The sequence below is a fragment of the Salmo salar genome, chromosome 24, assembly GCF_965601325.2.
Source record: "Salmo salar chromosome 24, fSalSal1, whole genome shotgun sequence".
Classification (NCBI taxonomy): Eukaryota; Metazoa; Chordata; class Actinopteri; order Salmoniformes; family Salmonidae; genus Salmo; species Salmo salar.
This window is the reverse complement of record NC_138314.1, coordinates 45594654-45621410: the sequence shown is the minus strand read 5'-3', so window position 1 is coordinate 45621410 and position 26757 is coordinate 45594654. Positions and strand designations below refer to the sequence as shown.

At 47.0% G+C, this 26757-nt stretch overlaps 1 protein-coding gene across 1 annotated transcript in view; it reads right to left on the bottom strand.

Moving 5' to 3' along the window:
• The window catches only part of LOC106585938 (E3 ubiquitin-protein ligase KCMF1), a 29765-nt gene extending 3507 nt beyond the window's left edge, over positions 1-26258 (bottom strand). Inside the window, exons 1-5 of the mRNA XM_045706998.2 lie at positions 26107-26258; positions 23585-23752; positions 21344-21483; positions 14879-14980; positions 13360-13540 (exon numbers count right to left, since the gene is read on the bottom strand). Coding sequence (XP_045562954.1) covers positions 13360-13540; positions 14879-14980; positions 21344-21483; positions 23585-23752; positions 26107-26122 — 607 coding nt within the window. The 5' untranslated portion in view covers positions 26123-26258. The remainder of the gene's footprint in view (positions 1-13359; positions 13541-14878; positions 14981-21343; positions 21484-23584; positions 23753-26106) is intronic.
• Between the last annotated feature and the right edge of the window lie 499 nt (positions 26259-26757).

Sequence of the window (26757 nt, the reverse complement as noted above, 5' to 3'; positions counted from 1 at the left end):
GGGTCTTGGGTGGGGGGGTTACTGTCTAGACTGGTCTATTAGGGCCTTGGGGGAAGGGGTTACTGTCTAGACTGGTCTATTAGGGCCTTGGGTGGGGGGGGGTTACTGTCTAGACTGGTCTATTAGGGCCTGGGGGGGGGGGGGGGGTTACTGTCTAGACTGGTCTATTAGGGCCTGGGGGGGGGGGGGGGTTACTGTCTAGACTGGTCTATTAGGGCCTTGGGTGGGGGGGGGGGTACTGTCTAGACTGGTCTATTAGGGCCTTTGGTAGGGGGGGGTTACTGACTGGACTGGTCTATTAGGGCCTTGGGTGGGGGGGGTTACTGTCTAGACTGGTCTATTAGGGCCTTGGGTGGGGGGGGGGGGTTACTGTCTACACTGGTCTATTAGGGCCTTGGGTGGGGGGGGGGGTTACTGTCTAGACTGGTCTATTAGGGCCTTGGGGGGGGTTACTGTCTAGACTGGTCTATTAGGGCCTTGGGGGGGGTTACTGTCTAGACTGGTCTATTAGGGCCTTGGGGGGGGGGTTATTGTCTAGACTGGTCTATTAGGGCCTTGGGGGGGGGGGTTACTGTCTAGACTGGTCTATTAGGGCCTTGGGGGGGGGGGGGGGGGGTTACTGTCTAGACTGATCTATTAGGGCCTTGGGTGGGGGGGGTTACTGTCTAGACTGGTCTACTAGGGCCTTGGGGGGGGGTTACTGTCTAGACTGGTCTATTAGGGCCTTGGGGGGGTTACTGTCTAGACTGGTTTATTAGGGTCTTGGGTGGGGGGGGTTACTGTCTAGACTGGTCTATTAGGGCCTGGGGGTGGGGGGGGGTTACTGTCTAGACTGGTCTATTAGGGCCTTGGGTGGGGGGGGGGGGGGTACTGTCTAGACTGGTCTATTAGGGCCTGGGGGGGGGGGGTTACTGTCTAGACTGGTCTATTAGGGCCTTGGGGGGGGGGGGGGGGTGGTAACTGTCTAGACTGGTCTATTAGGGCCTGGGGGGGGTTACTGTCTAGACTGGTCTATTAGGGCCTTGGGGGGGGGGGGGGGGTGGTAACTGTCTAGACTGGTCTATTAGGGCCTTGGGGGGGGGGGGGGTTACTGTCTAGACTGGTCTATTAGGGCCTTGGGGGGGGGGGGGGGTTACTGTCTAGACTGGTCTATTAGGGCCTGGGGGGGTGGGGGGGTTACTGTCTAGACTGGTCTATTAGGGCCTTGGGGGGGGGGGTTACTGTCTAGGCTGGTCTATTAGGGCCTGGGGGGGGTTACTGTCTAGACTGGTCTATTAGGGCCTTGGGGGGGATTACTGTCTAGACTGGTCTATTAGGGCCTTGGGGGGTTACTGTCTAGACTGGTCTATTAGGGCCTGGGGGGGTGGGGGGGTTACTGTCTAGACTGGTCTATTAGGGCCTTGGGGGGGGGGGTGTTACTGTCTAGACTGGCCTAAAGGGCCTGGGGGGGGTTACTGTCTAGGCTGGTCTATTAAGGCCTGGGGGGGGGTTACTGTCTAGACTGGTCTATTAGGGCCTTGGGTGGGGGGGGGGGGGGGGGGGTACTGTCTAGACTGGTCTATTAGGGCCTTTGGTAGGGGGGGGTTACTGACTGGACTGGTCTATTAGGGCCTTGGGTGGGGGGGGGTTACTGTCTAGACTGGTCTATTAGGGCCTTGGGTGGGGGGGTTACTGTCTAGACTGGTCTATTAGGGCCTTGGGTGGGGGGGGGGGTTACTGTCTAGACTGGTCTATTAGGGCCAGGGGGGGGGGGGTTACTGTCTAGACTGGTCTATTAGGGCCTTGGGTGGGGGGGGGGGTACTGTCTAGACTGGTCTATTAGGGCCTTTGGTAGGGGGGGGTTACTGACTGGACTGGTCTATTAGGGCCTTGGGTGGGGGGGGTTACTGTCTAGACTGGTCTATTAGGGCCTTGGGTGGGGGGGGGGGGTTACTGTCTACACTGGTCTATTAGGGCCTTGGGTGGGGGGGGGGGGTTACTGTCTAGACTGGTCTATTAGGGCCTTGGGGGGGATTACTGTCTAGACTGGTCTATTAGGGCCTTGGGGGGGTTACTGTCTAGACTGGTCTATTAGGGCCTTGGGGGTTACTGTCTAGACTGGTCTATTAGGGCCTTGGGGGGGGGGGGGGTTACTGTCTAGACTGATCTATTAGGGCCTTGGGTGGGGGGGGGTTACTGTCTAGACTGGTCTACTAGGGCCTTGGGGGGGGGAGGGGGTTACTGTCTAGACTGGTCTATTAGGGCCTTGGGGGGGTTACTGTCTAGACTGGTTTATTAGGGTCTTGGGTGGGGGGGGTTACTGTCTAGACTGGTCTATTAGGGCCTTGGGGGAAGGGGTTACTGTCTAGACTGGTCTATTAGGGCCTTGGGTGGGGGGGGTTACTGTCTAGACTGGTCTATTAGGGCCTGGGGGGGGGGGGGGGGGTTACTGTCTAGACTGGTCTATTAGGGCCTGGGGGGGGGGGGGTTACTGTCTAGACTGGTCTATTAGGGCCTTGGGTGGGGGGGGGGGTACTGTCTAGACTGGTCTATTAGGGCCTTTGGTAGGGGGGGTTACTGACTGGACTGGTCTATTAGGGCCTTGGGTGGGGGGGGTTACTGTCTAGACTGGTCTATTAGGGCCTTGGGTGGGGGGGGGGGTTACTGTCTACACTGGTCTATTAGGGCCTTGGGTGGGGGGGGGGGTTACTGTCTAGACTGGTCTATTAGGGCCTTGGGGGGGGTTACTGTCTAGACTGGTCTATTAGGGCCTTGGGGGGGGTTACTGTCTAGACTGGTCTATTAGGGCCTTGGGGGGGGGTTATTGTCTAGACTGGTCTATTAGGGCCTTGGGGGGGGGGGTTACTGTCTAGACTGGTCTATTAGGGCCTTGGGGGGGGGGGGGGGGTTACTGTCTAGACTGATCTATTAGGGCCTTGGGTGGGGGGGGGTTACTGTCTAGACTGGTCTACTAGGGCCTTGGGGGGGGGGGGTTACTGTCTAGACTGGTCTATTAGGGCCTTGGGGGGGTTACTGTCTAGACTGGTTTATTAGGGTCTTGGGTGGGGGGGGGTTACTGTCTAGACTGGTCTATTAGGGCCTGGGGTGGGGGGGGGGTTACTGTCTAGACTGGTCTATTAGGGCCTTGGGTGGGGGGGGGGGGTACTGTCTAGACTGGTCTATTAGGGCCTTTGGTAGGGGGGGGTTACTGACTGGACTGGTCTATTAGGGCCTTGGGTGGGGGGGGTTACTGTCTAGACTGGTCTATTAGGGCCTTGGGTGGGGGGGGGGGTTACTGTCTAGACTGGTCTATTAGGGCCTTGGGTGGGGGGGGGGGTTACTGTCTAGACTGGTCTATTAGGGCCAGGGGGGGGGGGGGGGGGTTACTGTCTAGACTGGTCTATTAGGGCCTTGGGGGGGGTTACTGTCTAGACTGGTCTATTAGGGCCTTGGGGGGGTTACTGTCTAGACTGGTCTATTAGGGCCTTGGGGGGGTTACTGTCTAGACTGGTTTATTAGGGTCTTGGGTGGGGGGGGGGTTACTGTCTGGACTGGTCTATTAGGGCCTTGGGTGGGGGGGGGGGTTACTGTCTAGACTGGTCTATTAGGGCCTTGGCTGGGTGGGGGGGGGTTACTGTCTAGACTGGTCTATTAGGGCCTTGGCTGGGGGGGGGGGTTACTGTCTAGACTGGTCTATTAGGGCCTTGGCTGGGGGGGGGGTTACTGTCTAGACTGGTCTATTAGGGCCTTGGCTGGGGGGGGGGGGGGGGTTACTGTCTAGACTGGTCTATTAGGGCCTTGGGGGGGTTACTGTCTAGACTGGTCTATTAGGGCCTTGGGGGGGTTACTGTCTAGACTGGTTTATTAGGGTCTTGGGTGGGGGGGGGGGGTTACTGTCTGGACTGGTCTATTAGGGCCTTGGGTGGGGGGGGGGGTTACTGTCTAGACTGGTCTATTAGGGCCTTGGCTGGGTGGGGGGGGGGTTACTGTCTAGACTGGTCTATTAGGGCCTTGGCTGGGGGGGGGGTTACTGTCTAGACTGGTCTATTAGGGCCTTGGCTGGGGGGGGGGGTTACTGTCTAGACTGGTCTATTAGGGCCTTGGCTGGGGGGGGGGGGGGGGTTACTGTCTAGACTGGTCTATTAGGGCCTTGGGGGAAGGGGTTACTGTCTAGACTGGTCTATTAGGGCCAGGGGGGGGGGGTTACTGTCTAGACTGGTCTATTAGGGCCTTGGGGGGGGTTACTGTCTAGACTGGTCTATTAGGGCCTTGGGGGGGGTTACTGTCTAGACTGGTCTATTAGGGCCTTGGGGGGGTTACTGTCTAGACTGGTCTATTAGGGCCTTGGGGGGGGGGGGGGTTACTGTCTAGACTGGTCTATTAGGGCCTTGGGGGGGGTTACTGTCTAGACTGGTCTATTAGGGCCTTGGGTGGGGGGGGGGGGGTTACTGTCTAGACTGGTCTACTAGGGCCTTGGGTGGGGGGGGGGGGTTACTGTCTAGACTGGTCTACTAGGGCCTTGGGGGGGGGTTACTGTCTAGACTGGTCTATTAGGGCCTTGGGTGGGGGGGGGGTTACTGTCTAGACTGGTCTATTAGGGCCTTGGGTGGGGGGGGGGGTTACTGTCTAGACTGGTCTATTAGGACCTTGGGGGGGGGGGGGTTACTGTCTAGACTGGTCTATTAGGGCCTTGGGGGGGGGGGGGGTTACTGCCTAGACTGGTCTATTAGGGCCTTGGGGGGGGGGGTTACTGTCTAGACTGGTCCATTAGGGCCTTGGGGGGGGGGGGGTTACTGTCTAGACTGGTCTATTAGGGCCTTGGGGGGGGGGGGTTACTGTCTAGACTGGTCTATTAGGGCCTTGGGTGGGGGGGGTTACTGTCTAGACTGGTCTATTAGGGCCTTGGGTGGGGGGGGGGGGGGTTACTGTCTAGACTGGTCTATTAGGGCCTTGGGGGGGGTTACTGTCTAGACTGGTCTATTGGGGCCTTGGGGGGGGGGGTTTACTGTCTAGACTGGTCTATTGGGGCCTTGGGGGGGGGGGTTACTGTCTAGACTGGTCTATTGGGGCCTTGGGGGGGGGGGGGGTTACTGTCTAGACTGGTCTATTAGGGCCTTGGGTGGTGGGGGGTACTGTCTAGACTGGTCTATTAGGGCCTTGGGTGGTGGGGGGGGGTTACTGTCTAGACTGGTTCATTAGGGCCTTGGGTGGGGGGGGGGGGTTACTGTCTAGACTGGTCTATTAGGGCCTTGGGGGGGGTTACTGTCTAGACTGGTCTATTAGGGCCTTGGGTGGGGGGTGGGGGGGTTACTGTCTAGACTGGTCTATTAGGGCCTTGGGGGGGGTTACTGTCTAGACTGGTCTATTAGGGCCTTGGGGGGGGGTTACTGTCTAGACTGGTCTATTAGGGCCTTGGGTGGGGGGGTTACTGTCTAGACTGGTCTATTAGGGCCTTGGGTGGGGGGGTTACTGTCTAGACTGGTCTATTAGGGCCTTGGGTGGGGGGGTTACTGTCTAGACTGGTCTATTAGGGCCTTGGGTGGGGGGGTTACTGTCTAGACTGGTCTATTAGGGCCTTGGGGGGGGTTACTGTCTAGACTGGTCTATTAGGGCCTTGGGGGGGGTTACTGTCTAGACTGGTCTATTAGGGCCTTGGGTGGGGGGGGGTTACTGTCTAGACTGGTCTATTAGGGCCTTGGGTGGGGGGGTTACTGTCTAGACTGGTCTATTAGGGCCTTGGGTGGGGGGGGTTACTGTCTAGACTGGTCTATTAGGGCCTTGGGTGGGGGGGTTACTGTCTAGACTGGTCTATTAGGGCCTTGGGTGGGGGGGGTTACTGTCTAGACTGGTCTATTAGGGCCTTGGGGGGGGTTACTGTCTAGACTGGTCTATTAGGGCCTTGGGGGGGGGGGGGGTTACTGTCTAGACTGGTCTATTAGGGCCTTGGGTGGGGGGGGGTTACTGTCTACACTGGTCTATTAGGGCCTGGGGGGGGGGGGGTTACTGTCTACACTGGTCTATTAGGGCCTGGGGGGGGGTTACTGACTAGACTGGTCTATTAGGGCCTTGGGGGGGGGTTACTGTCTAGACTGGTCTATTAGGGCCTGGGGGGGGGGTTACTGTCTAGACTGGTCTATTAGGGCCTGGGGGGGGGGTTACTGTCTAGACTGGTCTATTAGGGCCTTGGGGGGGGGGGGGGGGTGGTAACTGTCTAGACTGGTCTATTAGGGCCTGGGGGGGGTTACTGTCTAGACTGGTCTATTAGGGCCTTGGGGGGGGGGGGGGGGGGGTGGTAACTGTCTAGACTGGTCTATTAGGGCCTTGGGGGGGGGGGGGGGGGTTACTGTCTAGACTGGTCTATTAGGGCCTGGGGGGGGGGTTACTGACTAGACTGGTCTATTAGGGCCTTGGGGGGGGGGGGGGGTGGTAACTGTCTAGACTGGTCTATTAGGGCCTGGGGGGGGGGGGGGGTTACTGTCTAGACTGGTCTATTAGGGCCTGGGGAGGGGGGGGTTACTGTCTTGACTGGTCTATTAGGGCCTGGGGAGGGGGGGGTGTTACTGTCTAGACTGGTCTATTAGGGCCTTGGGTGGGGGGGTTACTGTCTAGACTGGTCTATTAGGGCCTGGGGGGGGGTTACTGTCTAGACTGGTCTATTAGGGCCTGGGGGGTTACTGTCTAGACTGGTCTATTAGGGCCTGGGGTGGGGGGGTTACTGTCTAGACTGGTCTATTAGGGCCTGGGGGGTTACTGTCTAGACTGGTCTATTAGGGCCTGGGGAGGGGGGGGGTTACTGTCTAGACTGGTCTATTAGGGCCTGGGGGGGGTTACTGTCTAGACTGGTCTATTAGGGCCTGGGGGGGGTTACTGTCTAGACTGGTCTATTAGGGCCTGGGGGGGGTTACTGTCTAGACTGGTCTATTAGGGCCTGGGGGGGGGGGGGGGGGTTACTGTCTAGACTGGTCTATTAGGGCCTGGGGAGGGGGGGGGGTTACTGTCTAGACTGGTCTATTAGGGCCTTGGGGGGGGGGGGTTACTGTCTAGACTGGTCTATTAGGGCCTTGGGGGGGGGGTTACTGTCTAGACTGGTCTATTAGGGCCTGGGGGGGGGGTTACTGTCTAGACTGGTCTATTAGGGCCTGGGGAGGGGGGGGTTACTGTCTAGACTGGTCTATTAGGGCCTTGGGGGGGGGGGGGTTACTGTCTAGACTGGTCTATTAGGGCCTGGGGGGTTACTGTCTAGACTGGTCTATTAGGGCCTGGGGGGGGGGGGTTACTGTCTAGACTGGTCTATTAGGGCCTGGGGAGGGGGGGGTTACTGTCTAGACTGGTCTATTAGGGCCTGGGGGGGGTTACTGTCTAGACTGGTGTATTAGGGCCTTGGGGGGGGGGGGGGGTTTACTGTCTAGACTGGTCTATTAGGGCCTGGGGGGGTTACTGTCTAGACTGGTCTATTAGGGCCTGGGGGGGGGGTTACTGTCTAGACTGGTCTATTAGGGCCTGGGGGGGGGTTACTGTCTAGACTGGTCTATTAGGGCCTGGGGGGGTTACTGTCTAGACTGGTCTATTAGGGCCTGGGGGGGTTACTGTCTAGACTGGTCTATTAGGACCTTGGGGGGGGGTTACTGTCTAGACTGGTCTATTAGGGCCTGGGGGGTTATGTACTAAGGGTGTGTTTTGCACATTATTTTTAAAGAATCTGTTTCGTGCGTGTGTTCTACTCCAAATTTTATGAAAGTAAAAAGTACGACGAAATATAACTTCGACCTCAAGAAATGAGCAAAAATAACATATTAGAATAAATTATTTGTAACATATTGGACATATTGCATTATAGGCTACATTATCAGATGTGCTATAAGCAATAAGAATTATCTCCTGTCGCCCAACTGATGCAGCAGGGTGGATAAACACACACACACACACACACACACACACACACACACACACACACACACACACGCGCGTAACTGCCCAAATAATGGAAACACTTGAGTAAACGGGTGGATACAAAGTATATTGAAAGCAGGTGCTTCCGCACAGGTGTGGTTCTTGAGTTAATTAAGCAATTAAAATCCTAATCATACTTATGGTCATGTATAAAACTGCTGGGCAGGCCATTATTTTGGCTCCCATGGCTAAGATTCCCCCATCTACAGAGCAGGGGTGGTCACTGAATGGTTTGATGAGCATGAACACTATATAAACCATATGCCCTGGGGCCGTCTCAGTCACCAGAGCTCAACCAAATACAACACTTATGGGAGATTCTGGAGTTGGCCCTTGAGAAAGCATTTTTTTTCCCCCACCACCATCAACAAAAAACACCAAATGATGGAATTTTTCATGGAAGAAAATTTGACTTCCAGACACTGGTATAATCTATGCCAACCAAGGTGCATTGGAAACTGTTCTGGCTCGTGGTGGCCCGATGCCCTAAAAACATGTTGGTGTTTCCTTTATTTTGGCAGTTACACACTTTTTTTTGTGTGTGTGTGTGTGTAATGAACAGCTAAATAAAGACTGGACGGTCGGGCATTCGAGCGGTCGCGTCCATTTCTACTGTAACACGGACTCTACAAGGCGATGAAACGTCCTTACTCCTCGCTGAAACATGCAAGGTGTTTTAGCAAACAAAGTCTTCGGGCTGCCTAGGCAACACCCCCTAACCCTTCCCTGCAACCTAGGTTGAAGATGACAAAAGGTTTAAGACGAGGATTCTATTATCCCATAACTCTGAAACGAAATGGGACCAGCTATGCTAGTTAGCAATGGTAGTTAGCAACAGTGCTAGTCCTGTAGAGATTCTATTAAATTACTTGAGGGGAAATGTCATAAAACACTTAGTTACATAATGGGGCGAAAGTGGCAGCCATCTTGGTCACGGACAAATCCAAAACCAGTTTAATTGGAATTAATGAATGGCAGTAGGCGTAGGTGAGGCATGTACTGCTTTTACAATACAAAGCATGCAATGTATCAGAAATTGTAGACAACCTAAAATCTTGTCATAATTATAAATCGAGTTATAGGTTTTATACCAATTTAACATCTGTAGAAAGACCATAACTGTCTTGGATTTTGTTTTCTTTGGAAATAATTTGTTGTATTTCCAACTTGTCTTAGTCCTAATCAAGTGATTTCAGCCAGTGTATGGCTGTGAATTGACAGCGTTGTTTGAATGGAATATTGGCAGTTAAATTGCAAAAAAAATAAAATGTATGGAATAATTCCTCTTAAACTATCTGGCTAGCTAGCCAACAAACACAGTGCAGATAAATTCTTCACATTCATTGTTTTTGCACCAAATCTTAATAAATCACAGCACTGGCAAACATGGTTGACCAACTCCCTGACCAACATGGCTGACCAATGGACCATCATAAGAAGTTTTCATTTCCATTCTAGTATTCTAAACGATCGTCCCATGAATATGTTTATTTTATAAAAGCTTTCACACGGAATCAGAACTTGTACTAACCCCCCCCCCCCCCCCCCCCTTCAACCTAGCCTGCAGCACATGCAGACAGGAGTAGAGAGGAGAAAATGTATAGATTTCATTTGTTTGATTCAAAGGGTTATTAGTAATACGGTCATGTGGCTAACCATTTACCGCCATCCAAAATTCCATGACTATCACAGCCCTAGGTGGCCACGTGCGCAATTGTAGGAATAGCGTAATAAACACGGTAGCAATGGAAAACTGGGATGCCTCTCTGTTAAAAAACAAAACTGCTTTGAAAAGTGTTTTCCACCATTTGCATTAAGGATTTTTGTGCCTTGACTGCTTGTCAGAATCGTTGTTTCCCTTCTATAGCTCTCGCAACTTGAATGTGCCTGGAAAGGAAGTTGTCACGCAGAACACACAAGTCGACTAGGTCAATAACTATAGTACTCTGGGGGTTGTCTAATTTTGTATTAAATAACATTACCTGGCAACAAAAAACAAAAAAATAGTAGCATTGGAAAGTTCCATCCAGAGTGATAAAGTAGAGGATTTTAATGACTTTACCAGCAGCTACAGTAGGCTATACACTGCTGCTTGAGTTGGGAGCTGTGGTGGTGCCCAAGATAAGACTATTTAAATACTCTTCAACTGAAAATCAGTGTTAGCAACAATCACACACGGCGTAATCTTCAGAAAGTATTCATAAACCCCTGGACGTATTCCACATGTTGCCGTGTTACAGCCTGAATTCAAAATTGATTTAATATATATATTTTTTTTTTTTTACCCATCTACACACAATACCCCATAATGACAGTGAAAACGTGTTTGTAGAAATGTATGCAAACACCGCTGTGAGTCTTTCTGGGTAAGTCTCTAAGAGCTTGGCACACCTGGTTTGTACAATATTTGCACATTGTTTAAATGATTCTGGTTGATTTACATTTTAGTAGACACTCACTTTGCACTGCTATTTTCAGGTCTCTCCAGAGATGTTTGATCGGGTTCAAGTCCGGGCTCTGGCTGGGCCACTCAAGGACATTTAGAGACTTGTCCCAAAGCCTGTCTTGGTTGTATGGTAAGGGTCGTTCTCCTGTTGTAAGGTGAACCTTCGCCCCAGTCTGAGGTCCTGAGCACTCTGGAGCAGGTTTTCATCAAGGATCTCTGTACTTTTCTCCGTTCATCTTTCCCTCAATTCTGAGAGTGCTAAAAGGCACATAAAGGAAACTCCAAGCAGGTTGTCATGTGCCTTTTACATTTACGTCATTTTACTGAGGAGTGTGGTCACAATGCCGCAAAGGGCATGTATTTTTTTTTTTTTTTTTTTTTTTTTTTTAAATGGTGCATTACGGCCACAAAGGGGATGCCGCCGTGAAATTCGAGGTATTATCAAGTGCTTGTCAAATTGTGAATGAGAGACTGATGAAGTGTGTACAGCCTGCGCAAATAAACAAAGCAGAGCTCATCCCTTTCAAGGGACTTTTTTCAAATCATCATTAGTCTCATCATGCAGCCTTACAATGTATTAAACATCTAAACATATAGACCAACATTTGTAGAACAATTAAAGTTACATAAATAACTAAATGAAGCATATAGGAATACCTATTTCTTTGTTTAACCGCTCAACACTGGGTTGCAGGTAGCCTAGTGGTTAGAGGGTTGGGCCAGTAACCCAAAAGGTTGCTGGATCGAATCCCCGAGCTGACAAGGTAAAAAATCTGTCGTTCTGCCCAGTGTTAACCCATTGTTCCCCGGTAGGTGGTCATTGTAAATAACAATGTGTTCTTAACTGACTTGCCTAGTTAAATAAATACAGAATAGCCGAATGTGCACACTCCATCAAATAATTGAGAAAATATTTGTTATTCAGCTTTGTTCAATTTGTATTCTTCATACTATAAAATAATGCCACAGAATTAGAAGCAGAACTTGTCTGCTAAATGAACTAGTGTAAGCCCACAGCCATTTTATTTTTATTTGACCTTTAACTAGGCAAGTCAGTTAAGAACAAACTCTTATTTTCAATGACGGTCTAGGAACAGTGGGTTAACTGCCATTGCTCAGGGGCAGAACGACAGATTTTTACCTTGTCAGCTCGGGGATTCGATCTTGCAACCTTTCGGTTACTAGTCCAACGCTCTAACCACTAGGATACCTGCTGCCCCAAAGCCATTTGGCATAGCCACATCAGGACAACTCAGAGTATGCTATTCTTTTATTCTGAAATAGACTATATTTTCTTTAGACCTGTCTAAAATAAATAATGGCTATAGTACATGGATTTAGACTTTTTAAAATGGCATGTAGGCTATGTGTGGAAGCCCGGAGATGCTAAATGCGTTTGTTGAATAAGTAAATTACCATAGAGACAGACCGTTATTTGCTTGACAATAACCGGAGGACGAAATTTCGTGACCGGCAAAGCCTTAGCTGGGTGCCATTCCAAATCAATTGAATTTACCACAGGTGGACTCCAATCCGGCTGTAGAAACATTTCAAGGGTGATCAATGGAAACAGGATGCACCTGAGCTCAATTTCAAGTCTCATAGCAAAGGGTCTGAATACTTAAGTGAATAAGGTATTTCAGTTTCTATTTTTAATAAATGTGCGAGGGAAAAAAAAAAAAAAGTAAAACCTATTTAAGCTTTGTCATTGTGGGGTATTGTGATGTCATTGTGGGGTATTGTGATGTCATTATGGGGGTATTGTGTGTAGAATGAAAACATTTCCTTTAATACATTTTAGAATAAAGGCTGTAACATAAAATGTGGAAAAAGTCAACGGGTCTGAATACTTTCCGAATGTACTGTACATTTTAAAGTAGTTATCAGCAGAGAAAGGGGGGGAAGTCATAGCCATTTAAGTCTTGCCATAGATTTAAGCCGGTTTTTAAGTCAAAACTAACTAGGCCACTCAGGAACATTCAATGTCGTCTTGGTTAGCCTTGTGTTTTAGTGTCAGTTTGAAAAGTTTAGGATTCGCTGTTGTTTGCCCCAAATGTAACGCTTTGTATTCAGGACATAGTTAGTTTCTCTGCCAAAATGTTTTGCAGTTTTACTTTAGTGCGTTATTGGAAACAGGCTACATGTTTTGGAATATTTGTATTCTGTACAGGCTTCCCTTTCACACGGTCATTTAGGTTAGTATTGTGGAGTAACTACGATGTTGTTGCTCCACCCTTAGGAGAGAACTATCACAGCCATTAAACTCTGTTTTAAAAAGTTACCGTTGGCATTATGGTAAAATGCCTGAGTAGTTTCCTTCTTCTCCGGCAACTGAGTTAGGAAGGACGCCTGTATCTTTGTAGTGACTGGGTGTATTGATACACCATCCAAAGTGTAATAACTTCAACATGCTCAAAGGGATATTCAATGTTTGTTTTTTTGCGAGGCATTGGGAAACCCTGGTCTTTGTGGTTGAATCTGTTGTTTGAAATTCACTACTTGACAGAGACCTTCCAAATAATTGTATGTGTGGGGTACAGAGATGAGGTAGTCATAAACAAATGAAAATAAATAATGTTAAACACTTATTGCACAGAGTGAGTCCATGCAACATATTATGTTAAATTGTTAAGAAAATGTTTACTCCTGAACTTATTTAGGCTTGCCATAACAAAGGAATTGAATACTTATTGACTCAAGACATTTAAAGTTTTCATTTGTAATTAATAAGTTAAAAAAAAAAGTCTAAAATCATAATTCCACTTTGACAGTATGGTGTATTGTGGGTAGACCAGTGGACTCAATCCATTTTAAATTCTGGCTGTAATGTAACAAAATGTGGGGAAAAAGTCAAAGGGGGTGTGAATACTTTCTGAAGGCATTGTAAATATTATATTTTGTAGAACAGACATGCTTCTGTATTAGGCTGTGTCACATCTCCAAACCAGCCCCCGTCCCCTCCCCCCGTCCCGTCCCCATCCTACCTCCTATAGGATCCATATCCTCCCTGTTGTAGTTGGAGCTCTGTGTAGAGGTCTGTGTGGTAGAGCTCCCCCCGGAGGTTGACGAGGTGAACTGCATGTTGGATCGACGGGCCCTCTGGCCCCCCAGACCCCGACCCGGGTGGATCATCCGACGCACGTGCCGCACCCCGCTCGACTCATCGTGGAGCAACACCGTCAAGGAACATCATGGACATGTCATAAATATACACATAAAACGCAACTTGTAAATAAAAAGATCCCAGAAATGTTCCATACGCACAGACTTTATCAATATTGTGCCCAGATTTATTTACATCCCTGTTTAGTGAGCATTTCTCCTTTGCCAAGATAATCCATCCACCTGACAAATGTGGCACATTAAAGAAGCTGATTTAAACAGCATGATCATTACACAGGTGCACCTTGTGCTGGGGGCAATAAAAAGGCCACTAAAATGTGCAGTTGTGCCACAACACAATTGGCATGCTGACTACAGGAATATCCACCAGAGCTGTTGCCAGAGAATTTAATGTTCATTTCTCTACCATAAGCCGCCTCCAACATCGTGTTTTTAAAAAAAAAAAATGAGAATTTGACAGTAGGTCCAACATGCCTCACAACCGCAGACCACGCGTATGGAGTCGTGTTGCCGAGTGGATTGCTGATGTCAATGTTGTAAACAGAATGCCCCATTGTGGCGATGCAGTTATTGTATGGGGCAGGCATAAGCTACGGACAACAAACAATTGCATTTTATCGATGGCAATTTGAATGCACAGAGATAACGTGACGAGATGAGGCCCATGGTTTTTTTTTTTTTTTTTTAAGGTGTCCGTGAGCAACACATGCATATGTTTATTCCCAGTCATGTGAAATCCATAGATTAGTGCCTAATGAATTTATTTCAATTGACTGATTTCCTTATGAAATTGTTGCATTTATATTTTTGTTCAGTTTACACACACATCTTCCCAATGACTACAGTTCAGTTGTGGTTTGCTGGTCGCCATCCTCTCTGTCAGATTACATTTTTTTTGAAGTGTGAGGGCGGGAGTCGGGACGCGAAAAACCGACCAATTCTTAGTGGCTAGCTAGCTAGCCAGCCCTATTGACTTACTATGGGGTTGTGATCTACACACGTCAGTGGGTATTATAGGCAGGTAAACATGCTAAAATGAAACACCGTGTATTTATTAACATATCAAGAGAATATTCATTAATATTGTAGGCAGGCAAGATATGAGATGTGAATGGGCAAAGTCAGTTTATTTTCTCTCTTCAGCCCAAACAATGTTCGCCACTGATTTAGAGAAACTTTGCATTGTGTTTTGTGGTTACATCATATTTTAATGTCCATGCTTTTCATTGAAGCTTACGTCGACACATGTTTCCAAGCGGAGTACGGATTCAAGAAAGGCCTCTATTTTGAATACTTTGATTTGGACTCATTCTCTGACTGATTCATGCTGGGAGAACGGTAGTATACTTATTGAGAAAACACCCTGAGTGTAAAGGATATCAAATCTCTGAGTGCTCTGTGTTCAAGTGTGAGATGAGCAGCAAAGTCGTCCGTCACGTGATTTGGGTCTCCGCCAGGCAGCACAGCACATATGGGACAGATCTGGAGAGGGAGAGAGAGAGAACCAAGAGTTGGAACCAAAATTATTTTCCAATCGTTTGTCCTGTTCCGACCAGCAAAATAAATGTTCTGAAGAAGTTATGAACCCGAAAAGTAACTTTTATATAATTCCTTTTTTAAAACTCGGTAAATGTTAGGGAAAAAAAGTGTTTCCTCGACATTAAAATGATCTAACAATCAGTGCAGACAGAGCAGCTTGCTATGGAGTGGGCAAGCAGTTTACATGCATTGGACAGACAAGTGTAGGGCACTAGATGCAAATGAATTTTTGCGGGTGGGTAAAGAGCGAGAAAGGGTGGAAGACAAGGCTTGACTTGAAGCACTGGGCATCTTGTTGTTATGACATGCGTTATCTGGCCCACAGAAGTGTACCTACGGAGGAGCAGCTTCTATGAGGTTCTGGTGGCAGGTATCCTAGTGGTTAGAGCTTTGTCTGAGGTTCAAGGAGCTCTCTACTTTACTCCGTTCCACTTTGCCTCAATCCTGACTAGTCTCCCAGGCCCTGCCACTGAAAAACATCCCCACAGCATGATTCTGTCATTACCATGCTTCACCGTTGGGATGGTGCCAGGTTTCCTTCAGATGTGACGCTTGACATTCAGGCTAACGAGTTCAATCTTGGTTTCATCAGACAAGAGAATCTTGTTTCTCATGGTCTGAGTGTCTTTAGGTGCCTTTTAGTCCACTTGGAGTTTGCCATCATGAAGCCACTCCTCAGTGGGGTGAACAAGAACCCGATGGTCACTCTGACAGAGCTCTGCACCACTCCACCAATCAGGCCTGTCTGGCCACTCTACTATAAAGGCCTGATTGGTGGAGTGGTGCAGAGCTCTGTCAGAGTGACCATCGGGTTCTTGGTCACCTCCCTGACTAAGACCCTTCTCCTCCGATTGCTCAGTTTGGCCGGGCGGCCAGCTCTAGGAAGAGTCTTGGTGGTTCCAAACTTCTTTCATTTAAGAATGATAGAGGCCACTGTGTTCTTGATGATCTTCAATGCTGCAGACATTTTTTGGTACCCTTCCCTAGATCTGTACCTCGGCACAATCCTGTCATGGAGCTTTACGGACAATTCCTTCGCCCTCATGGCTTGGTTTTGCTCTGGCATGCACTGTCAACTGTGGGACCTTATATAGACAGGTGTGTGCATTTCCATTTCATGTCCAATCAATAGAATTTACCACAGGGGGACCAATCAAGTTGAAGAAACATCTCAATGATGATCAATGGAAACAGGATACACCTGAGCTCAATTTCAAGTCTCATAGCAAAGGGTCTGAATACTTATTTACATTAGGTTTCTTTTTTTTAATATATATATATATATATATATATATATATATATATAAATAAATATTAGCAAAAACGAATAAAAAACTATTTGCTTTGTCGTTATGGGGTAGTGTGTGTAGATTGAAAATTGATTAAATAAATGTTTTTCCTCAAACAAGGCTGTAACGTAACAAAATGTGGAAAAGGGAAGGGGTCTGAATACTTTCCGAATGCTCTGTATATATATCATGTGTTTTAATAAAATCAACTATCTGCTTGTCTGGTGCTGCTTGATGAAATAAGACAAATGACTCAAGAGGGAGCCAGAGATCAAGATAACCAATAGAGACAAATCTTAACCTGACAGACCATCCTCCTCCCACTCCTACTGGCTTTCGCAGATTCTGCCATTGCTCTCCTGAAGTTGCCGGTATTAGACTACACGAGGAGACGCCAATATATCTTACCATTTCTACCAAATCTGTGTGCCAGTCATGGTTTTTTCACATTTTTCCATGGAAGAGTATTTCATAATCATTGTCATGTGGTGTGACTCATAATTCTATCCAAATTAAAAATGATAAACTTAAAAAGTAACTTCTATTGCCATTACCAACTATGTAAAAATAAACTACATAAAGCCAACAAATAAAAACATTGCAGCCTGCTGGTAAAAAAATTAAATATCCTGATAAAAATAGAATATCCTATAAATCACATTGGCTACACATGGCCTGTCTGCAACCAACTTGCAACAACGATCAACTTGTGCCAGCTGAAGCTTGCATTAGCACACTTGCAACATTGTATCAAATATCGTGGGCCCTCAGTTTCCTGAGCCAGTGAGGTCAGGACAGACACAGCTGTAGGCTATTTTACGCAAGGCTAAGAGCTCATCAGGTATACCTACTTTATGATGTTTCCACTCGATCAGAACATGACATTTATATGCCAGGTAGCTTTCTACACTCTGTGACAATTAGAACAGTAAAAGACTAGAATAATAATAATATATTGAATGCATTAACAGCAATTAGCATAACTAAACAAACATTGTAGGTTAGAAATGATAGGAATTAATGGTAAACGTTACTACTGGTGGTACATGTAAATGGGGAATTGATAGACTAACAGCCAAGGCAAACAATTCACACAATGAGGTTACGAAACAATGGAGGGGCACAAATTGGCGGGAGAGAGAGAGAACATTCTGGAGAGACGTGCATTTTAGTCACACTCCCCTTCTTAGACGGTGCCATCCACAAGGTCTCCGGCAATGGATTAGTCCAATGTGAATCAGACAGGTGTCTCTCGTGTGAAAAAAAAATACAAATACATCTCATACATACACACATAAACTCAGCAAAAAAATAAACATCCTCTCACTGTCAACTGCGTTTATTTTCAGCAAACTTAACATGTGTAAATATTTGTATGAACATAAGATTCAACAACTGAGACATAAACTGAACAAGTTCCACAGACATGTGACTAACAGAAATTGAATAATTTGTCCCTGAACAAATGGGGGGGGGGGGGGGGGGTCAACATCAAAAGTAACAGTCAGTATCTGGTGTGGCCACCAGCTGCATTAAGTACTGCAGTGCATCTCCTCCTCATGGACTGCACCAGATTTGCCAGTTCTTGCTGTGAGATGTTACTCCACTCTTCCACCAAGGCACCAGCAAGTTCCCGAACATTTCTTCGGGGGAATGGCCCTAGAACCTCACCCTCCGATCCAACAGGTCCCAGACATACTCAATGGGATTGAGATCCGGGCTCTTCGCTGGCCATGTCAGAACACTGACATTCCTGTATTGCAGGAAATCACGCACAAAACGAGCAGTATGGCTGGTGGCATTGCCATGCTGGAGGGTCATGTCAGGGTCTTGTTCTACCCCTGAACAAGGCAGTTAGTCATTGTAAATAAGAAGTTGTTCTTAACTGACTTGCCTAGTTAAATAAAGGTTACATTTTTTATTATTATGTGAGCTACACATAAAATTATACCTTAAGGAACATTGTTCCATGTTTGCGGCCAGGGAGCACGTACCTGGGGTCAATGAAAGCCTCTTGAAACCTTCCTTTTCAACTGTGCTAATTGGCAGCATGTCCTTAGCAATGCAATGCATAATAGCATTTGTGATGTCTTTTGTCTTTTCGATGTTTGCTTGTAGGGCATAAACGCTGTCCGTGTTGACTGCTTCGGGGCAAACATCCCTAGATTGGCTGGTGCTTGAGGGGCGTTTATCAATACCGTGGTGCAAACTCAAACTTCCTGCATGTTCCAAAGAGTGATTTTTGCTTCAGATGTTGAAAAAGGTTTGTCGTAATTACCAGACTTTGTAGCCACCTGTCTACGGCACAATTTGCACCGAACATTGCTCTGCTCTTTGTCGGACTTCAAAAAGCCGAACCACTTCCAAATTACTGAAACAGTTTAACCCTTTTTATCAGTTATTTATTTGTTGGAAGCTGCTCCTTCTCCATGGCGATCACTGCCACTGTTTGCACCTACATTACACATTTGTGGTTAGTTTCTACTCCATCACTCATTCAGTGGTTAACAGTGGCTACTCCATCACTCATTTAGTGGTTAATAGTGTCTACTCCATCCCTCATTTAGTGGTTAATAGTGGCTACTCCATCACTCATTTAGTGGTTAATAGTGGCTACTCCATCCCTCATTTAGTGGTTAATAGTGGCTACTCCATCCCTCATTTAGTGGTTAATAGTGGCTACTCCATCCCTCATTTAGTGGTTAATAGTGGCTACTCCATCCCTCATTTAGTGGTTAATAGTGGCTACTCCATCCCTCATTTAGTGGTTAATAGTGGCTACTCCATCCCTCATTTAGTGGTTAATAGTGGCTACTCCATCCCTCATTTAGTGGTTAATAGTGGCTACTCCATCACTCATTTAGTGGTTAATAATAGCTACTCCATCACTCGAGGTGCTAAGTGGTTTTTAGTGGGTGTATACCTCTCCACGTGCATAGTCACTTCTCCGCACGTTCCTGCTGCATCAGAGGTGAAATGGACTGCTGTACCTAATTATTCTATATCGACATTATCGAAAATGTATCTAAGCGTTTTTTTTATCGTTATTGAGGGAAGTAATTACCTCGATAATTATTGATATATCACCCAGCCGTAATGGACATTACAATTTATTGGCCACATCTGCAGTCCTCATGCCTCCTTGCAGCATGCCTAAGGCACGTTCACGCAGATGAGCAGGGACCCTGGGCATCTTTCTTTTGGTGTTTTTCAGAGTCAGTAGAAAGGCCTCTTTAGTGTCCTAAGTTTTCATAACTGTGACCTTAATTGCCTACCGTCTGTAAGCTGTTAGTGTCTTAACGACCGTTCCACAGGTGCATGTTCATTAATTGTTTATGGTTCATTGAACAAGCATGGGAAACAGTGTTTAAACCCTTTACAATGTAGATCTGTGAAGTTAATTGGATTTTTACGAATTATCTTTGAAAGACAGGGTCCTGAAAAAGGGACGTTTCATTTTTTGCTGCGTTTATATATATTTGCTAGTGCTCAACAAAACAAAAATCTTGGTCGACCAGTCGGCTAATTGGGGTCAGCCCTATCGTGCACAAACAGGCAAAGATTTTCAGCCGGCAGGCAGGCACTGGAATAAGTTTGAGTGACAGAGTGAGGGCTTTGCAGAGACACTTTTTTTGTTGGTACACAAAAATAAAAATAAAAACAAAAAAACAACGGCCGGAACGTAAATTAACGTTATTAACCGGTTCACATGCTTTTAAAATAACAGTTCTGGAACAGTATAGATCACTTTCCTTAACGGGTTTGATTTTGTTCTTCGAAAATATTTAGTTTCTGTTCCACGAAACCTTTACAACCAGACTTGTCTTTTTATAGGTGATCGTCTGTTTTACTGAACATGGCCTTGATTGCTTTAACTTACAACCAGACTTGTCTTTTTATAGGTGATCGTCTGTTTTACTGAACATGGCCTTGATTGCTTTGTGGACATTTTCTGCACCTCCCCTCCCGCCTGTAAATAATCTAGAGAAAACACTGATATCTCTTTTCCACTGTAGGGATTTACCCCGGTCCTTGGCCTAAAGACTCAAGACTTTTCTATTTTCATGGCTAAGACCAAGGCCCCAAAAAAGGTTAGTGGTCCACTCACCACCTCTGAGGTCTCTGTAGCCACATGCTCCTGTAGAGAAGTCTCTGTGTCCTTATATAATACTATACAGTAATATACACAGTGTACAAAACATTAGGAATACCTTTCTAATATCGAGTTGCACCCCCTTTTTTGCCCTCAAAAAAAGCCTCAATTCATCAGGGCAGGGACTCTACAAGGTGTTGAGTGTTTCACAGGGATGCTGGTCCCATGTTGAATCCAATGCTTCTCGTTGTTGTGTCAAGTTGGCTGGATGTCCTTTGGGTGGTGGACCATTCTTGACACGGGAAACTGTTGAGCGTGAAAACTCAGCAGTGTTCCAGTTCTTGACACAAACCGGTGCACCTGGCACCTACTACCATACTCAATCAAATTTATTGATAAAGCCTATTTTACATCAGCCGATGTCACAAAGTGCTGTACAGAAACCCAGCCTAAAACACCAAACAGCAAGCAATGCAGATGTAGAAGCACGGTGGCTAGGGAAAAACTCCCTAGAAAAGGCCAGAACCTAGGAAGAAACCTAGAGAGGAACCAGGCTATGAGGGGTGGCCAGTCCTCTTCTGGCTGTGCCGGGTGGAGATTAATAACAGAACATGGCCAAGATGTTCAAGCGTTCATAGATGACCAGCAGGGTCAAATAATAATAATCATAGGTCGTTCAAAGGCATTTCAATATTTTGTCTTGCCCATTCACCCTCTGAATGGCACACATACACAATCCATATCTCAATTATCTCCAGGCTGAAAAATCTTATTTTTTCTTTAACCCGTCTCCTCCCCTTCATCTACACTGACTGAAGAGGATTTAACAAGCGACATCAATAAGGGATCATAGCTTTTAACTGGTCAGGGTGTCATGGAATGAGCCAGTGTTCCTAATGTTTTGTCCACTCCGTGTATACTCACCACCTCTGAGGAGGTCTCTGTGTGCTCTGCAGTCACGTGCTCCTGTAGAGACGTCTCCGTGTAGCCCATCTTGCCACAGAAGGGACAGGTGAAAGCCTGGGGCTGCTCCACCGAGAAGGACTCTCCCCCATAATACAGGTCTGGATGGAAAGAGGACGGTGTAATGGTTAGACAGTACGGAAAGAGCAGGAGTTAGGGAGGAGGAGACAGGATGGAACAGCAGAGGTTAGGGAGGAGGAGACAGGGTGGAACAGCAGAGGTTAGGGAGGAGGAGACAGGGTGGAACAGCAGAGGTTAGGGAGGAGGAGACAGGGTGGAACAGCAGAGGTTAGGGAGGAGGAGACAGGGTGGAACAGCAGAGGTTAGGGAGGAGGAGACAGGGTGGAACAGCAGAGGTTAGGGAGGAGGAGACAGGATGGAACAGCAGAGGTTAGGGAGGAGGAGACAGGATGGAACAGCAGAGGTTAGGGAGGAGGAGACAGGGTGGAACAGCAGAGGTTACGGAGGAGGAGACAGGATGGAACAGCAGAGGTTAGGGAGGAGGAGACAGGGTGGAACGGCAGAGGTTAGGGAGGAGGAGACAGGATGGAACAGCAGAGGTTAGGGAGGAGGAGACGGTATGGAACAGCAGAGGTTAGGGAGGAGGAGACGGTATGGAACAGCAGAGGTTAGGGAGGAGGAGACAGGATGGAACAGCAGAGGTTAGGGAGGAGGAGACGGTATGGAACAGCAGAGGTTAGGGAGGAGGAGACAGGATGGAACAGCAGAGGTTAGGGAGGAGGAGACGGTATGGAATAGCAGAGGTTAGGGAGGAGGAGACAGGATTAGACAGGATGGAACAGCAGAGGTTAGGGAGGAGGAGACAGGATGGAACAGCAGAGGTTAGGGAGGAGGAGACAGGATGAAACAGCAGAGGTTAGGGAGGAGGAGACAGGATGGAACAGCAGAGGTTAGGGAGGAGGAGACAGGATGGAACAGCAGAGGTTAGGGAGGAGACAGGATGGAACAGCAGAGGTTAGGGAGGAGGAGACAGGATGGAACAGCAGAGATTAGGGAGGAGGAGACAGGATGGAACAGCAGAGGTTAGGGAGGAGGAGACAGGATGGAACAGCAGAGGTTAGGGAGGAGGAGACAGGATGGAACAGCAGAGGTTAGGGAGGAGGAGACAGGATGGAACAGCAGAGGTTAGGGAGGAGGAGACAGGATGAAACAGCAGAGGTTAGGGAGGAGGAGACAGGATGGAACAGCAGAGGTTAGGGAGGAGGAGACAGGATGGAACAGCAGAGGTTAGGGAGGAGGAGACAGGATGGAACAGCAGAGGTTAGGGAGGAGGAGACAGGATGGAACAGCAGAGGTTAGGGAGGAGGAGACGGTATGGAACAGCAGAGGTTAGGGAGGAGGAGACGGTATGGAACAGCAGAGGTTAGGGAGGAGGAGACAGGATGGAACAGCAGAGGTTAGGGAGGAGGAGACAGGATGGAACAGCAGAGGTTAGGGAGGAGGAGACAGGATGGAACAGCAGAGGTTAGGGAGGAGGAGACAGGATGGAACAGCAGAGGTTAGGGAGGAGACAGGATGGAACAGCAGAGATTAGGGAGGAGGAGACAGGATGGAACAGCAGAGGTTAGGGAGGAGGAGACAGGATGGAACAGCAGAGGTTAGGGAGGAGTAGACAGGATGGAACAGCAGAGGTTAGGGAGGAGACAGGATGGAACAGCAGAGGTTAGGGAGGAGGAGACAGGATGGAACAGCAGAGGTTAGGGAGGAGGAGACAGGATTAGACTGGATGGAACAGATCTCTGGAAGGACAGAGGACAGTAAATCAGTGCAGGCAGAATCAACGCTCTATATGACTTAAGACAATCAGTTCTCGGGGTTTGTAGTTGCGGCGTTTTGTGGTCTGATTAAAGTGGGTCTGCTTGTGGTGTATGGTTGTATTAGCTATGTACGTACTGAAGTCCACCCTGGTAAGTATATGCAGTACACCGTGTGATTTGTGGCGTGTAGTTGTGTGTCTGTGGTTTATATGCAAGTGTGTGTGTCTGAAAGGGTTGTGTGTACTCACCGAAGTCGACCCTGGTAAGTATGCAGTACACCGTGTGATTTGTGGCGTGTAGTTGTGTGTCTGTGGTTTATATGCAAGTGTGTGTGTCTGAAAGGGTTGTGTGTACTCACCGAAGTCGACCCTGGTAAGTATGCAGTACACCGGGTGATTTGTGGCGTGTAGTTGTGTGTACTCACCGAAGTCGACCCTGGTTAGTATACACTGCATGGCGTGCTCCGCCGTGTGTCTGGTGGTCGTGGCTCCGCCCTCGTAGCACGAGGCACACAGGTCGTAGTCGTAGCAAATTAAACACTTGTACCGCTGCCCCCGAAAGTTACCTTTCAAACACGCGTCGCAGCTCACACCTGGGGAAGAACACAACAGAAACAGGACCGAGTCAAACCCAACACCACACACGCACAGAGGGTATTGGTCAAACCCCACAACACACACACACACACACACACACACACACACACACACACAAAGCCTACATGTTGCATAATTTATCCATCATAATTAGCCATAACACACTTGACCTAACCTACTACACAGACACATAGCAGGTTCACATTTCCAGGGTCCACATGAGTTATCAAAAGCCAACATTGCTACAATGCCAGTGAAGGACTGATGGCCGTCGTTATGAAACACTAGAGTGACTGCTAGCTATACCCAGCTAGCTATGTGAACTTCCAACTTTGACAGCAGGAAATTGATTGACTACAACAGTCTTGCTAAAAAAAAAAAACAAGTCACCCTGAGCGGCGTTGGTAGAAAGCGGATGTTTCTGGTTTTCAGGGATACAAGATTTTCAACCTAACTTGTCAGGCGTCTTTCTACGTCGGGTTAAAAGCTAGCTAGCTTGCAAAGCGAGCCAAACATTCCCAAACAGCCTGGAAATCCAACGTTGAATTTGGATTTCTGATAAGGGAATTATATGCTTAAAAAAGGTAATGATTAAAATATTCCACCCTGAAACGTAACTAATTAGTGATTATCAGTTTATGTAGCATGTATAATGAATAATTAAAGTACTAAACATAAGTCCAATAAGGTTTGGTAGAGACAGGTGAGGGATAGAAATGTGTGTGTGTCTAAGAAAATACCGAGAACAATTCAACTGTGTTTGACCCGACCTGGCTAGAATTCTGAGAAACTTATTATAGGACAGGGAGTCCTTATCAAGCCCTTTCAAGGTTCCTCTACTCTCAGGGGAATGGAACTGTCGGATTGGTAGTGATAAACAGTGGATACAACTCACCTACTGTTTGTGTGTATGTATGTATGTATGTGCGTAGGATATCTACTGTTTGTGTGGAGGTATGTGCGTAAATAGGGAGTGAGTTATAAAATGAATGTCTCTGTATTATGGACTTCAGAACGTTCTCGTGAATAAACTGTTCGAACCTTTTGCAGAAGCTGAATCTTTGCCTAGTTATTATTAAACCCAGTTTCTTACAAACCTCGGGGATTGGTCAAAGCTTATTGATTGTTAGTTATTATCATTGGGATTGAAAATTCTCGTGACAATTTCACTGCTTGTTTCTAGACTAAAGCATGATCGGTATAAACAACCGTGAATAGTAAATCATTTTTTTAAATAATGTACCCCTCAAAACAAGAAGGGTCCCGCACCCCCCACGAAATATTGTACACCCTAGGTTGGGGACCCCTTCCTCCAGGTGATAAGACATTTTAACTGCACTAACCAGCACTTTGAAAAGTTTATAGTTATACTTTTGTGGACATTGTTCCATCTCATTCCTCCTTGCAAAAAAAAAACAAAAAACGGTAAAGTACGTTAAAATATCATTTGATTAAACATTATGGACTTGTAAAAAGGTCGTGAGAGTTAACTTTCCTAATCCACTCTCTCAATGATGCCCATACATTGAATCCAACGTCAGATCTCCAGGCTATGCCAAATACAGCATGTCAACAATACTGTACCTAACTAGCAGAGGTCAGAACTGAGCCAGCAAGGTTGTCCATTATCTGTTTTTTTTTTTTTAGAAAACCAATGAAATCATTTGGACTTGTACATTAAGCTGGTAGTTGTTTTTTTGACATGCTAAATTGAGCTAGCTAACTATCTATCTGTGAAGACATTACAGGGCCCTGGTCCATGGCTAATTTGATGACAGTGCATTCATTCACAACCTGCGACTGTAACCTTTGGCAAGATACAAAGGAAAAGTGAAACAAAAGCAAGTTATTAAACAACAACAAAACCTTGCCAAAGTGTCGAAATACATTTCAATTTGTAATTGTTTTTTTTTGCCCTACCTAAGCCTAATAAAACTAGCTAACGTTAGGTTTTAAAAATGGTTGTTAGCTAGCTAACTTAGCAAGTCAACTAACGCTAACTTTATTTTTTAGTTACTGTGGTAACTAGCGTAGCTAGCTGCTACCGTGCGAACTAACGTTAGCTAGCTATAGTAACTCATTTAAATCTGGAAAAAAATATTCGCTTCTTTCTTTTGGCAGTGTCCTTGCGGGTAACTACAAGTATTTATTTGTTGGAAAGCTGTTTTAGCTAACTACAGAAGCTCCGGGGGGGGGGGGGGGGGGGGGCTGGATAAAGTGGTGAAATGTAAAAGGGGTCCGCCATCATGCAGTTCAATATAAAACACATGAAAAACCCTCCATGTAACTAAACCGGCAGCTATCGCTTCGCCGCCGGTCTCTTTTTTTTTTATCCGAGTTTACTTCTTACCTTCATGACGGGACATCCTATGGACACTAAACACGGGTTCACTCTAGCTTGAACCAGCCAACCTAGCTGTCTCTCCCCGGGACCTCTACCGGGACCTCTCCCCCTTCATGGAGGATCCGGTCTGGGGCTCGGCGGAGAAGTGTTGTGAGAAACAATAGTGGAATCGGTGGTTCGTCTTTCCAAAATAAAAGTTCCACATTTTGAAACTGACGCAAACCAGATGAAAACATCCCGCAATTGGACCAGAAAGTGTTAAACAAAGTTGGAATGTTGTTATATAAATTCAATTTAAAAAAATAATAATAATCCGTTCATTTGACGCACACACAACAAACAAAAATATCTGTTGAAATCACACTATGGGATATATGTACTTCAGAATTGCATTGGGGGCATACTTATATTGATTGCAACGTACACAGCCTTACCTATGGATTTTGGGGTTCATGAAATGGGGTATCAGCCTACTCTGGGGAGTTTTCACAAATATTAGCATTGTAGCTCTTATTATGGAACGTTAACTGTGGGAATATCAACTTTCCAGTCAGTCTATTGTGTGTATTGAACATTCATATTGCAACGTACAGCCTTGCCTTGCCTACACAGTTAACAACAAGCGTTCCCACAACTTTAGAGAATGTTCCCTTTAAG